This window comes from Otolemur garnettii, unplaced genomic scaffold (assembly GCF_000181295.1).
Source record: "Otolemur garnettii isolate 467f Iridium unplaced genomic scaffold, OtoGar3 scaffold00010, whole genome shotgun sequence".
NCBI classification, from domain to species: domain Eukaryota; kingdom Metazoa; phylum Chordata; class Mammalia; order Primates; family Galagidae; genus Otolemur; species Otolemur garnettii.
In genome coordinates this window covers 16,595,206-16,610,550 of record NW_003852405.1, presented here as the reverse complement: position 1 = coordinate 16,610,550, position 15,345 = coordinate 16,595,206, and the positions used below count along the sequence as shown (strand labels likewise).

Here is a 15,345-nt window from a genome sequence, read left to right as displayed (position 1 = left end):
ACTGGTCAACATAAAGAACTAGGTCTACTAGATAGATAGGTACATATGGTACATGTCCAGTCTATAAAAATTTGGAGGTGTTCAACATAGGGAGATGATCAGCTATGAGGGTTCTACTGTTATGCATTTTTTTAATAGCCAGATGTGGTGGGGCACACCTGTAGTTGTAGCTACTCAGGAAGTTGAGGCAGGAGAATCACTTGAGCCTGTGAGTTCTAGCCTGGACAACACAGCAAGTCTTTGTCTATTAAAATATATAAATAATTTTTTTAAGAAAAATAAAATCATTGACTTAGCTATGTCTTCCAGGATTTGATTGGTTAGAGGTACTTAGCTTTCTTCTAAAGTCTCTATTAGGACCAAGTTGTGTTAACTCATGCCTATCCTAGCACTCTGGAGGCTGAGGTGGGTAGATCACCTGAGCTCAGAAGTCTGAGACCAGCCTGAGCAAGAGCGAGACTTTGTCTCTATTAACCAGACATACTGGCCAGCACCTGTAGTCCCAGCTACTTAGGAGACTGAGGCAAGAGGATCACTTGAGCCCAAGACAGCACTCTACCCAAGGCCACAGAGTTAGACTCTGTCTCAAGAAAATAAACAAGTAAATAAATACGTAAAGTTTCTGTTAGTTAATGGTGCTAGAAGGTCCTTCTTGACTATCACAGAGAAAGAATGAATTAGAAGCCATAGAATTGTCGGTTTTCATCAGCATGTTTTATTTTATAATGACAGATTTCAAAAATTATTTGAAGAGCACATACAAATAGGCCTTTGAAAATCATAAGATGTACTCAGTTTTAAAATGAATCAGACATGTGAATGTGTGTGGTCTAGTGGTTAGAAGTGTAGACTTTTGGGGTTATTTGCTCATCTTCTACTGACTTACATGACCTTAAGAAAGTCACTTGAGCCTCACCATACAGTTGACACTTGCTGAAACTTCACAGAAAGGCTGAAGGCCAACAAGTTAGTAGCATAAAATTTTTTTTTTACGAACTTGGAAATCACTATATATTCTTATGTTTGACTCAGTGGTTGGCCTCTTGCCTCAGGAGGAATAACTGGGAAAGAACTGGCTTTCTTCACGAAAAGCTCATTTGCTCCATTTTAGAAAGTCTCCAGCCACCCATTTCAGAGTGTCTTAATTTTAAACTCTGCTCTGACCTCTTGACATTTGTTTCCCTCTCAGTTAAAATTGTACAACAGCAGCAGCCTAGGAAAGTACCATGAAGTGGTTAACTTTGCACATGGCCCAGATCACATTGTTTTACGGAAAAGGAGAAGCTCTTAGACTGGGTGACAGATTGTTTCCCTATGCCCAGGTGACTGTCGTGTTGCTTTGGAGAGGAAACCAGGGGCCACAAATGAGACAGATGTTTTCAGAGACAGGGTTGCGGCTGCTTCTGCCTCTGCCCGTATGCAACAAGCATGGTGGAGAAAGAGTTAATGTTAAGTATGAAATTATGGCTGGGCACAGGGACTCACACCTGTGATCTAGCACTCTAGGAGGCTGAGGTAGGAGTTCAAGACCAACCTGAAAAGAACAAGAGCAAGACCCTGTCCCTACTAAAAGCAGAAAAATTACCCAGGCATGGTAACTCTTGTCTGTAGTCCCAGCTACTCAGGAGGCTGAGTCAAGAGGATCTTTTGAGCTCAAGATTTAAGGTTACTATGATCTATGATGATGCCATGGCATTCTAGCCTGGGTAACAGAACAAGACTCTGTCTAAAAATAAAATAAAAAATATATATATATGAAATTGTATATATGTAATGCTAAGGAGCTCTGAATATACAGATAAAATTCTGCCCCCTCCCTTTTTAAAGAAGGTCTCACTTTGTCACCCAGGCTGGAGCATAATGATATGATCCTAGCTTACTACAGCCTTGAACTCCTGGGCTCTACAAAGCAGTCTTCTTGCGTCAACCTCCTAAGCAGCTAGGACTGCAGGTGCCTACCACTATACTTGGCTAATTTTTAAATTTTTAGCAGAGACTGGTCTCTTTATGTTCCCTATACTAGTCTTAAACTCCTGGCCTGAAGTGAGAATCCCACTTCAGTCTCCTAAAATGCTGGGATTTCAGGTGTGAGCCACTGTGCCCAGCTAAAATTCCTAAACCGTAATATTTTTTTCAATATCTGAAAGAGGTGTTTTGTAAAATGCCTGGGGTTGTGTGAGTAGTCCTGGAATTCCTGAAAATAGATACATTTTGACCCTTTGTGTTACTGGTCACAGCTCTTCTTTGTTTCCATTTTGACTCTATGGTTTTGCATACAGAGGTATCTTGGTTTAATCCTTCATCATTTAGCACTTGCTCTTGAAGGGAAGGGAAAATCCAACCCATTTTTCAGAAGACAAAATATGGGTAAGATGATACTCTTTACTGCCATGCAGGAAGGAGGGAGTGGCTTGACTCCTTTGCTAGATGAGCAGACGGGCAAGATCCCTTTGTAATAAAGGTATCCATTTAACCTTGTTTGTATCTAGTATGACCCTAGATAAATCCCTTCAGCTGTCAAAAGGAAGCCAGCCGGACTTGAGGAAATTAAGTGGTATGGCTTTATAAATAAGGTTATGCAGTTAATTCTCACCTTTTAGATTTTTCACCTACCCAAGCCATTATTAATAAAAGTGCCTCACATTTTGGTTTTGTTTGATTCCAACCCCCCAAAGTGTCAGGTGTGGTGACATCTGTTTTAATTGGTGGAGTGATAAGCACACTGTCTGGGCATATGAACATGGAAGGTATTTCTGGTTAACAGAAATATACCTCTTCTCCTTCCCAGCCTTAACCTCTGGAAAATGAATTTTTTTTTTTTTTAAAAATTATTTTAAGTCCAGTGGTATCTTTTAGCAGTCTGCATCTTCATCACCTCTGTGCACGGCAATCAGCAGAACAGGTTTCCCTTCCGCAGCAGAACTCTGTATGAACCCAGTAATTTCTCAAATCTGATAGGTACAGAAAAGTATGTGGCTTTTCACTTCCTGTCCCTTCCTCTAACCCCAAACCATAGAGAAGCCTGCTTTCTGATGACATTTACTCATAGATACATTCTCACAGCTCTTCCTTCCCGTAAGATTATGGCGAATATGAGGAGTATTGTTCACTGTCATTTTACAACAGCCTACCAGTTTGATTCTGCAAATCTGGAAATCAATTATGAGCACTCAGGAAACTCCCTCTAAAAGAGAGTTATTTCTTCTGCTCAGTTTTGAGGGGTAGGTTTGGGGATATCTGTGCTATATCATTTCAGGTAGGTACCTAAAGTGATCTTCACTCATGTTACCCAGGATTACTGGGAAAAGGATCGTTCAGATTGCGCTGTGATTTATGGTAAAGAAATGCAGCGTGGAGTTCCCAGTGGGTCAGTGTGAGTGCAGTGAGCAAGGCAACCCAGACCAGAATGGGGAAGGCCATTTAAAATCCAAGTTCATTACTGACTTTCACTGTGCTACTGGAGATGGATAACACAGAGTTCCACTAGTTTAGCACCACTTGCTCCACTCAATAATGCCCAACTTTAACCCTTTTTCTAGTTTTCTGTGTTGAGAGGATACAAACTAGTGAGTTAGACGATTATAGGTAACTTCAGAAGCTTAATCTCAGGAGTTTTTATAGCTCTAAATCCATGGATATAAGGATTTATTAAAAATGCCAAGTTTTAATTAAAAATTTCCCTCATTTCAGTTGTCATGCCCCAACTTTGAAACTTTTCTTACTGTCTATAATAATTCCTGTTGACCAGATGTTGTTTGATAGCTCAGTCATAACAAACGGAGAGTACTGTCCTAACTGGCTCGCGTTCTCTCCTTTTGATGTGTAGCATATGTGCAGCAGTCAACTAAATAAAGGCCTTATCAATAAGATGCAGTTTGACACTGGGCTTTTGGCTTTTGTAGTCCTGCCACTCGCCATATGGTACAGAAGTAGTTATAGATGGCTGCCTGTCTTTTCAGAATTGAGGTTTGAATCAGTGGCGTTTTCATGAGAAGTTTCCTCTCTTGGTTGTGATTTATACATTGCAAGTTTTTATTACATAGTTTTTTCAAATTATGTTCTCCAGCATTTACGCTATCCTGTCCGGTCACCTTTAGAGGGTTTCTTCCCCACACTTAAAAGCACTTAAGGGAAATCAGTTTAAACACAAGAAGCTTTTGTTTTTACTTACCTCCAGTCACACTCTTTGCTAATTCTTTTAAAGGTATTTCATAAAACACATTTCTAGATAGCAGTTGTAGTATATTACTGCTTTTTATTTAAGTACAAGAAGTTCTTTGGACCCAGTTATTATGGTTTTCTTTGAGATTCACTATTAGAAGTTGCCGAATTGGAATAGAGGATTTGGTCCCTTTCAGTGTATTATGGGGTAAGGGTTGTTCTTCAGTGAAAAGGTTAAACAGATACATAATCAACTTATCATAATTAACAGAGCACAGTTAAGGATTAAGAGGAAGGGGAGCCTGGGGAGTCAAGAGAAGGTGTGGGTGTTTGATAAGATTGTGCATTTGTACTTCAAAGCTAACTTAAAAGTGAAAAATTTTATATATTTCTGTGGGGTGGGACATGTGTTTTTCATTTTGAAGTAATGAATTTGGACAATATTTATATTCCAGGGTACTACATTTTAGGAAAATGAAAAGCTAGAAAGGGATATAAGAAAGAATACTAATCTAAATAGTGTCAGCAGATGGCATCTATGAGGAAGGATTAAAAGGACTTGGAATTAACTGGGAATCATTTTCAAGATTATGAATATGAAGTAATAACTTTAAGAGTTTCTCCTCCTCCCCCCTGAGGAAAAAAGCCCACAAAAGTTCCATGAAGGAGGAAATAAAATTATGCAAGAGACATTTAGATTATGTATGATGTCAGGCATGGCAGCGTGCTACACATTGAGGTAAAGAATCTCTGTCCTTTGAGATCGTGGAGGTTGTTTATTAGTCGTCTTGGGCAAAGAGACCAAATCACTACATCAAGAAAGGGTTTCAGGTCTCTTGTCTTAGATCATTTGATTCTTAATAGAAGGAGACTGAAGGAGAGTATAGATTCTAAAAACAGAATCCTCATTTTTCGGCTACCTCCATTTACCTAAAAAGATAAAATTATACCCCAGTTAAGAACAGTGATAACCAGAATTATACAGAAATAAAGACCTACAGATGGAGAAAAGAGAACCCTTGCACATTGCTGGGAAGAATGTAAATTAGTATAGCTATCATGGAAACCAGTATTAGAAGTTTCTCAAAAAAATTAAAAATAGAGCTACCATATGATCCAGCTGTCCCACTACTAGGGGTGTGTGTGGAGTGGTGTATGTGTTGCGGGGGACGGGGGATATATCTCCAAAGGAAATGAAATAAGTATGTTAAAAAGATATCTATACTCCCATTTTCATTATAGCATAATTCACAATAGGATAAGGAATCGGCTTAAGTGTCCATGAACAGCTAAATGGATAAAGAAAATATGGTGTATATGTAGACAGTGGAATTCTATACAGCCTTTAAAAAGAAGGAAATCCTGTCACAACAATATGGATAAACCTGAAGTACATACATCATAGTAAGTGAAACCTGCCAGACACAGAAAGACAAATATGGTGTATATGTAGCCAGTGGAGTACTGTACAGCGTTAACATGCTGCATGATCTCATTTATACATGGCATCTAAAAAAAGGTAGAAAGTAGAATAGTGGTTGCCAAAATCTAGGGGTGAGGGAAGAGGAATCAGGGGTATCATGTTGCTCAAAGGATACCAAATTTCAGTTGGATGGGAGAAATACATTCAAGAGATCGATTGTATAATGTGGTAACTACAGTTAATAACTATTGTACACTCAAAAATCAAGATTTTAAGTGTTCTCATCACTTAAAAATAATCATTAAATTGATATAAATTAGCTTGATATAGTCATTCCACATAGTTCATGCACAGTATACAATTTGTATTCGTCAATTTAAAAAATAATTTTTTTAAAAAGACAGACCTATGTTATTCTAAACTGCTTCTTCCTTTGGCCAAGTAAATCTCCTATCATTTAGAATGAAACGAATGCCCTTTCCTTTCACATTTCACCTATAAGGCTTAATTCTTTTGTTCTTTTGCTCTTGAGGAAGGGAGCAAGCAGCCACTCCACACCCAGCCGTTGGTTCCTTCCATTCCTCTGCAGGACTGGAAATGAGTTAAAGCTGCCAGCTGAGCCTGCTCCGTGTTACCTCGCACGTTCACTCTCAGGGCTTCAACACATTGAGTTCCAGGACAGATGGAAGTGAGGAAGGGATCTGCAGTAACGAGTGATTTAATGCTTGGTCGACCTGATGAACTTAAAGCTCGTCTCACCTCGCTGTCGGTGTTCTCAGACACTCTGGAGGAAGATGCGGTGATGTGTGAGCTAGCTGAGGAGGGGGTCAAGAACATACTTCCAGAAGGAAGAGGAGGAAAATTTTATGGAGGAGAAAAATCATTCCAGTAAGCCCAAGAAATAAGTGACCTCTTAAACTAGTTCTTCAACAAGTAATTCTTAATTAGTAATCTACAGTGTGACAGGCACGAAGGATACAGTTAAACAGAATAGATGGAGTCACTACCCTTGTGGCACTCACGTTCTTGGGGAAAGAGGTAGACAAGCAAACAAATATTAGACAATAACAGAATTGGGCCATTAGTGAAGATGAGAGAGAAATAGTGAAGTAAGGAGGAGGTAGAGAGGGCAAAAGTGAAGATGGATTCAGATAGGAGAGGTGACTGACAAAACTGAATCGCACGAAAGAGCCTCCCGTGAAAAGATCCAAGGGGAGAGTGTCCCCGGCAGGCCCGAGCTGGAGGCAAACCTCAGTACAGTTGAGGCAGGGTTGGCCAGTATGGTTGGAGGGGAGTGAGTCCGGGAAAGTACTCTTTCCAAGTAGAAGCTTTTGAGATGTTTTCGGTTTCTGACCATCCTTTCTCCTGAGTTGCTTCCAGTATGCAGGAGGTCTTTCAGAGACCACACTCTAAATATCTTAGAGCCAAATGGTTTCTTTGGATTTCATATCTCCTACTGTAATTTCTCTAATCATCAGAGCTGTCAAAGTGTGCGTATAAAGTATTTTATTAGTGACTAAACTATTCATTTTGAATTAAAACTGATGCATAATGACACCATTTGTAAAGGGCCAGATCATAAATACTTTTGTCTTCACCAGACTACAGTTTGTCCATGGGTCTGTTATAGTACATTGAGAAACCAGTAAGAGATTGTAAAGAATCAAGGATAGGAGGAGAACCGTGACTTAAGAGTGCCACAGTAGCCTAAATGAGAAGAATTCCAGGAAGGGAGGAAGTGATTAGGGACATACATTACGCAGAGTCACCTGGGAGGAGAACACAGAGAGGCTCTCAGATGTGGCAATGAGGAGACCGTTACTGACCATGAAAAGAACAGTTCCAGGAATGTGCCTTTGTTCTTTTGCCATTGGCCCTGGTTTTGAACACACATAGGGACCGCGTTGTTCAGTGCTTTGTGGTTTACGAAGCCCTCTTCCATGGTCATTGCTGACAAAGCAGACTCTAGATAGAGACCTATCTCCCAGGTCAATGCTTGGATCTTTCTATCAGGTTCTCAAACTCCTGTTAACCCCATGATACCTGTCATTAGAGCAGCATGTGCCCTAAAAAGAATCCCAACAGTTTCTTAGTAATATTTTTGGGCAATAGCTACAACCTGCTCTTAAAGTTGACCAAAACCTTTAATGGTCTAAAATGTTATGATCTTCCCTCATTCATTTGTGCAAGCACGGAGCCTTTTGCTACAAATATAAACTAGAAATTTAGAAAGTGCCCCATAAGCAGCCAGGCTGAAAGAGTGAACAGGTAGTCAGTTGCCATTAAGTAATAAAACATATTACAGTAGAGTCTCACTTTGTTACTCCTGGTAGAGTGCCATGGTATCATAATGTACAGCAACCTCAAATTCTTGGGCTCAAGCAATTCTTTTGCCTCAGTCTCCTAAGTAGTTAGGAGTACAGGCACCCGCCACAATACCTGGCTATTTTTTGTTTTTAGAGATGGGGTCTCACTCTAGCTCAGGCTGGTCTCCAACCCATGAGCTCAGGCAATCCACCCACCTCGGTCTCCCAGAGTGCTGGGATTACAGGCATGAGCCTCCATGCCCAGCCTTGACATAGTATTTATTATGACTGTAACTTGTCAAAATAAATCTTCATTTTTTGTATCCGTAGGTCTGGTTTCTCTAGAGGGATAATTTTAAAAACAAAACAATTTTTACATGACTCTCCAAAAGTAATTCACTGGATTATTAATCCTTAAAGATGCACAGTAACTATTGCAGTATTTATTCATTTATACCTCACCTTGTTCCAAAAAGAATTTAAGTCAAATTATAACTCTTAGAAAGTTGATATAGTTAACCAACCACAGATTGAAAATACACTAAGACCTCCATAGTTGACTATCTCCTTAAGTTGACCTAATTTTTATAGACCAGACATGTAGCAAATGTATGTAGCAAGTCAGTAGGCCTAGTTCCTTATGTTGACCACCTCTGTTGACCAGTTTGTTACACTCCCTTTGGTGGTCAACTTACAAGGGTTCTACTGTATTTAGGGGGAAAAAATGTGCACTTGCATTATATTAGGTAATATAATTATACCCAATATTAGAAATTATAGTAATGTAGAAATAATTGTATGGGAAGATATGCATAGGTTATATGTAAATACTGTGTCATTTTATATGAGACACTTGAGCATCTGTGGATTTTGGTATACATGGCAGGTCCTGGAACCAATCCCCATGGATACTGAGGGACAGCTGTATTATATAGTTCTGTAATCATTTATGTTCTGCAAGGGACTGGGGTTTGGGGAAGAAGTCTTTTCTGTTAAAACTGAAAGGGAAATAGGAGGGAATAAAGAAAGGAAGCCCCACTGGCTAACTTTTCAAGAGTATAATTATGTAATATCACTTACGTTAAGTATCAGGTGTTAGGAACAGTCAGGAAATCCTGGCTGCTTGATGACTCGCTGCAGAAATCTCAAGCTGATATTCCTGTCTCCACCAGACACTGCAGTTTGTGTGATTTTTCTTTCAGTACTTCTGCCTGCCAACTACTTGCCATTTTATATATATAGTCCTCTGGTTTTCTAAAGCACCTTTAAGTCATTCTCTTCCTTCTGCATATTCATTCGGACAGTCAAGTAAAGATTAAATTAATAGAGTGCCTTACGGCCTATAAAGAATGAAAACTAGCATATAGGCTGAGAGCCTGGGCATTTTGAGATAAATTGTTTAGATTCAAAGCCCTGACCTGCTACTTACTATCTTTACGACCTTGGGGAAATGCTTCTAATTTGTGTGCTTTTATTTCCTCGTCCATAAAATGGAGGTGATCCCTGCGTCCCTTAGGATCACTATACAAGTGAAGGAGATAATTCGTGCTTGGAACAAGTATGTAGTAAGGACTAATTGGCAGCACATGGTAAATGTTACTTAATACCAGCTATTATAATCACTATCATGACCGATAAAAAGAGCTCTCCATTTGAATTTTGTATTATTAGCCCCATTCTATAGGTAGACTGTAAGAATTTGAGGTTCAACTTGCCCCAAATCACACAAGCATTCCCAGCACAGGTAGGGTTAGAATTGTGTTGTGTATAAGGTTCTGACAATCGCAAACTTGCCCCCGTGTGCTTCCCTTGGCAGCGCCGTACAGACAACTTGGTGAGGTTCCATATCCCTGGCGTTCATGTCCATGTGTTCATAATTGTTGTGGGGTTTGTATGCCATTGTAAAAATGTCGGAGCTTGAATTAAAGCAGTGAACAAACAAATTTCTTGTTAAATTTGGCAGGAGTGGAAGTGAAATCAGGGACATATTAGTCCAAGTTTAGGAGGATAATGCCATGAAGAAAGTGACATGAAGACAGTGTACAAATGGATTAAACATTTTTCTGAGAGGAGAGAGCATCACTGATGAAAAGAGGTCCGGGCAGCCAATAACAAGCAGAACTGAGAAAAACAGTATAAAAATTCCTCAAATTGTGCATCAAAACTGTTAGCTGACCATAAGAAGCACAGCAGACCAAGTGAACATGACAGGAAAACCCAAAAACCTTAACAGAAAATCTTGGCATGAGAAAGGTGTGGCTCTTACGTCTTGACAGCGCACCAGCTCACGCCGCACTGTCTGTGAGGGAGTTTTTAGACAGTGAACAAATAACTGTATTGGAACACCCTCCCTGCTCACCTGATCTGGCCCCCAGTGACTTTATTCTTTACCCAAAGACGAAGGAAATATTGAAAGGAAGACATTTTGATGATATTCAGGACATCAAGGATAATACGACAGCTCTGATGGCCATTCCAGAAAAAGAGTTCCAAAATTGCTTTCAAGGGTGGACTTGGTGCTGGCCTCGGTGCACAGCTTCCAAGGGAGGACTTTGAAGGTGACTGTAGTGACATTCAGCAAGACGTATGCAGCACTCTAGAATGAGTTTGCGAACTTAATCGTCAGATCTCATATTTATGAAATGTAAGGGTCTTTCATTTTTATAGTTAGATTAGCTATTACTCACTTTAAAAATCATGCTTACTCATCACATTTCAGGGAAAATTATTATTTAAGATTCCATTATATGCATTCAATCTTTAGGCATATTTACCAGAAATGGTTAATGCAGAAAAAAACATTGTTCCTTCTGAAGTTGGTATAAAGTGCCCTGTGAGACATAATTTATTTATTGTTTTAAAAATAGGAATGTTAAGGTTTCATCCAAAAGGTTTATTTATTCATTATTCATTATTTGTTTGTTTATTCATTATTTATTATCTTTTCAGGTGACTGATGTGTTTCAGGTGTTATAATCCAAACATCCAATATAGATTAAGTTTTTAAGACAATTCTCAGCTCTAAGTTCCTCTTCACAACCTCCCTTACTCAAAAAGAGTTCATTTTCTGCTCAGAATGTTAGTTGTTTTTGCAGCTTGATGACGAGCGTGTTGCACATTCAGGCTTTTAGGCTTCTTTTATACTTAATGTTTGGCCTCTTTTCCTGAGGCCTCTCATCTGCCTTTGTTAGTAAAAGCTTCTATCTCTGGGAGTTTGGGTAAATCAGAGACTTTATTATCCACATAAAATTCTCTCTGCCATGGCGAAGGTGGGAGTCCCTTAGCCTTATCATTTCATGGATATGCATTTAGTATTTTTGGTGGTTTCAGACTGACCCCAACTCTTGGCATTCCGAAGCATTCTCAGGAAAATGAGATGTTTACACGGTTTATAGCCACCCTGCTGGACGAATTACATTTAAAAAATGAAGACCTTGAAACTTTAACCACCATATTTAGAACCAGCTGTTAACGGAACCGGTGAGTTGGATTGTTTTTGTGAAGTTTTTTCATCATTTGTTGCCTGTGTCGATTGTTTTTTTCATACTGGAAATATTAAAAACCCAGTATAGACCTCAAGATCCGCTCAGCTTGCTCCGGAAGGATGTGATGTCCCTCACCTCTCTGCTCCTTCAGTCCCTTCTCGCCTGCTCTTCCTGCTTTGTGCCCTGTCCTTGTTGCTATAACTCAGGGGTCCTCAAACTTTTTAAACAGAGGGCCAGTTCACTGGCCCTCAGACCGTTGGAAGGCCAGACTGCGGGCCCCGGGATGAGTCAGCTGCTAAGCAGGACAGGCAGCAGCGGCAAAAACACCCAGCAGGCCGGATAAATGTCCTAGGCAGGTCGTGTGTGGCCCGCGGGCCGTAGTTTGAGGACACCTGCTATAACTCCTTTGTGGCTGTAATATTTAGCTCTGCTTCTTGTGATCCAGGAAGCTCCCCATTATCAGTCTCAGACTCAAGCTGGCTATCCTGTGTGTACCATCTGATAAGTTTCTTCCCAGGAAGTAGCAGTTTACTCCAGCCCAGCTCCTGCAGTGGTCCTGCTGCCCTCAGTGAAGTAACCCTCCTACCCAGCCAAGACCTTAGTGGTCTTATGAGCAGATACACAGGCAAATTTACAAGCCCAGGTTTGTTGAATTCTAACCCTGCTCCCACATGCATGACCTTCTCGTATTGTCCCAAGTCCTTGCCCCTTCAGAACTGCCCATCAGAGCCTTCCCCGCCTTGCCTGGCCTTACTCGTCACTCTTGGTCTCTTCCTCCCTTCTCACGTCACATGGTCATAAGTGCTTCAGGTAGGTATTGATTTAATGGTGTGATGGAAGAAATGGATCCTAAACTACAAGTGAGATACTCTTAAAGGGCATCATTTTCTTTTTTCCCTTAACTTTACTTTTTAAATGATAAAAGCAATATAAATGTGTTGTAAAATAAAAGGCAATACAGGATGATATATCTGATAAAGGAAAATCACTCCTTCACCTCTGCCTCCAATCCCACCTCCTTCACAGAAGCACACTTGATGTCTCTCATATAATATTTATTTTTATTATTTGAATTCATATAAAACAATCTTTAAGCAAATCTTTAAATATACAGGAATGATCTTTGAGAGAGTTTTTTTGGCAGGTAAGAAAGAATAGCATCCCTTTATTTAACCTGCTAGAAAACAGGATAGCATTGTCCCTGCCTCTGCATTTACCCCACTGGTCTTTTCAAGTGACCCTGCTACCTGAAGGACGCCAGCAAAGGCTTTGACTTAGGGAATGAGTTCAGGCTGGGTCTGTATAAGCATAACATTCAAAGGCCCTTAAAGAATATGGTGAAGTTGGAGTTTTTATTTTATTGAATGTTAGGTCCAGAGACTTGAATTAATCATACTCTTCAGGCCCGATTCATTGGCTCACACCTATAATCCTAGCACTCTGGGAGGCTGAGACAGGTGGATTACTTGAGCTCAGGAGTTTGGGAGACCAGCCTGAGCAAAGTGAGACCCTGTCTATACTAAAAATAGCTGGGCATTGTGGTGGGCACCTGTAGTCCCAGCTCCTCAGGGGGCTGAGGCAAGAGAATCATCTGAGCCCAAGAGTAAGCTATGATGCCATGACATTCTGCCTAGGATGACAGAGTGAAACTCTGTCTCAAAAAAAAAAAAAAAAAAATCATACTCTTCAGGTTGTGACACCTTATAAGTAAAAGATTTCTTTTTTCAGACAAATTGAGAGCAAACAGGGTGCCTAGCCAGAAATTCTTCTAGACCTACTTTAACAAATAGATACCAATTTAAAATAATTTTAAGCCGGGCACAGTGGTGCATGCCTGTAGTCCCAGCCACTTGGGAGTAAAGTTAAGCATAGGCGACATAGAGATCCCTCTCTCTAAAAAAATTAAAATAAGTAAATAAAAATTAAAATCATTTTCATTAGAGTATTTTAAACTTGGATGTAAATAGATGGTGTTAAAGTGGTTTTAAGGACTTTCAATGATAGGTGTTTAAAGTAGACTTAATAATTGCCCTATGGTCATTATTTATTTACATTGTTGATTTGCTTAAGTAATCAAATATAAAACTTGGTCAGTATTAAAAGGGATTATGAATGAATGTAGCCTCGCTACATAATTTTCCATATGAGGAATGAAGATGAGCCAAGTACGGTGGCTCATGCCTGTAATCCTAGTAGTACTCTGGGAGGCCAAAGCAGGTGGATTGCTTGAGCTCAGAGTTTGAGACCCTCTTGAGCAAAGTGAGACCCCATCTCTACTAAAAATGTAAAATATTAGCCACACATGGTGTCTCTCATCTTTAATCTTAGCTACTTGGGAGGCTGAAGCAGGAGGATTGTTTAAGCCCAGGAGTTTGAGGCTGCTGTGAGCTACGCTGAAGCCATCACACTCTAGCCCAGGTGACAGACTGAGACTATCTCAAAAAAGAAAGGAAGAGAAATTAAGATGGTTGTGAGTAGGTAGAGTTTTTTTCTGTTTGCATGATTTTGACAAACTATGGTAAATTCATTTGAGTCTAAAGATTTCAATATCTAGTATCTGTTTCAAGATTGGTATATGTTAATAAGCTTTCATTTGCAAATAATAGGAAAAAATCCAGCTCTAGCTAGCTTTTGTTATGTGTATTAGTTATCTTCTGCTACTAATAAATTACTCCAAAGCAGTGGCTTAAAACTTAAAAATACTTTTTTTAATCTCACAGTTTCTGCAAGTAAGGAGTCTGGGTGCAGCTGAACTGAGGGCCTCTGGCTGTGGCTCAGGGTCTTTGGTGAAGCTTCAGTTAAGCTATGTGCCAGGACTGTGTTGTCACTTGAAGGCCCAACTGGAAGATCTTTCAGGCGGGGTCATGTGGTTGTTGACAAGATTTAGTTCCTCTCGGCTGTTGAACCCTGGGCCTCAGTTCTTCTCAATGACCTGCATCTAGAGACCTCCCTTAATTCTTCATCACTTGGACCTCTTTGTGGTGTACCTTCCAACATGGCATGTAGCTTCCCTCAGAGTGAGCAAGTGACAGAGGATGCCCATGATGGAAGCCACAGTCTTTTTATAACTTAGCTCAAAAGTGACATCCCATCATTTTTGCAGTATTCTGTAGGTTAGAAACTAGTTACTAGTCCAGCCCACATTGAGGGTGAGAAAGTTGTATTATAAGGGCATGAATACTAGGAGGCAGAAACCATTGGGGACCATCTTAGAAGCTGTTTACCAGAGACAAAATTGTTCAGTAGTTCTCAGGAATGTTTTGTTTTGTTTAAGACGAGGTCTTCTGTCACCCAGGCTAGAGTACAATGGCATCATCATAGCTCACTGGAGCCTCCCATTCCTAGGCTCAAGTGATCCTCCCACCTCAGCCTCCTAAGTGTCTAGGATTTACAGCCACCATGCCCCACTAATTTTTTTTTTTTTTTTTGAAGAGATGAGGTCTTGCTATGTTGCTCAGGCTATCTCAAACTCATCCTCAAGCAATCCTTCTGCCTCAGCCTCCCAAAATGCTAGGTTTACAGATCTGAGCACCTGTTTATATACAGCATACCACTCTATCCTCTGGTGAGGGTCTTGGCCTTCACACCAATTGAGCACCCCTCCGAACTAGTTTACTTGGCTACACAGTACTGTGAGTTAACCCAATCATTCTGCCCAGGGATGAGGGAAACAGAAGGAATTTTTCAATTAACCTAGATCAGTCAAGGTGGATCCCTCACGTTGAACATGTGTATAAGCTGGGTCTATTCCACCAAACCACTATTGCTGCATAATGGGGAAGAAATGGAATGTATATTGGAAAGACAACATAATGTCTACAACAGCTGGTAAAATATTACATATTTTCATTGACACTATCCTTTTTTGTTTCACAGATATATTTCATGAAGACAAGACTAGAAAATGAACTTCTCTTCACCTTTTCTAGAATTCTAGCCACCATGATTGTCTGGTGGTAACTGATAACCA

At 40.1% G+C, this 15,345-nt stretch overlaps 1 protein-coding gene across 1 annotated transcript in view; it reads left to right on the top strand.

Moving 5' to 3' along the window:
- The window catches only part of RPAP2 (RNA polymerase II associated protein 2), a 79,480-nt gene extending 64,143 nt beyond the window's left edge, over nucleotides 1-15,337 (top strand). Inside the window, exons 12-13 of the mRNA XM_003784157.3 lie at nucleotides 11,221-11,370; nucleotides 15,252-15,337. Coding sequence (XP_003784205.1) covers nucleotides 11,221-11,362 — 142 coding nt within the window. The 3' untranslated portion in view covers nucleotides 11,363-11,370; nucleotides 15,252-15,337. The remainder of the gene's footprint in view (nucleotides 1-11,220; nucleotides 11,371-15,251) is intronic.
- The last annotated feature ends 8 nt before the right edge of the window (nucleotides 15,338-15,345 follow it).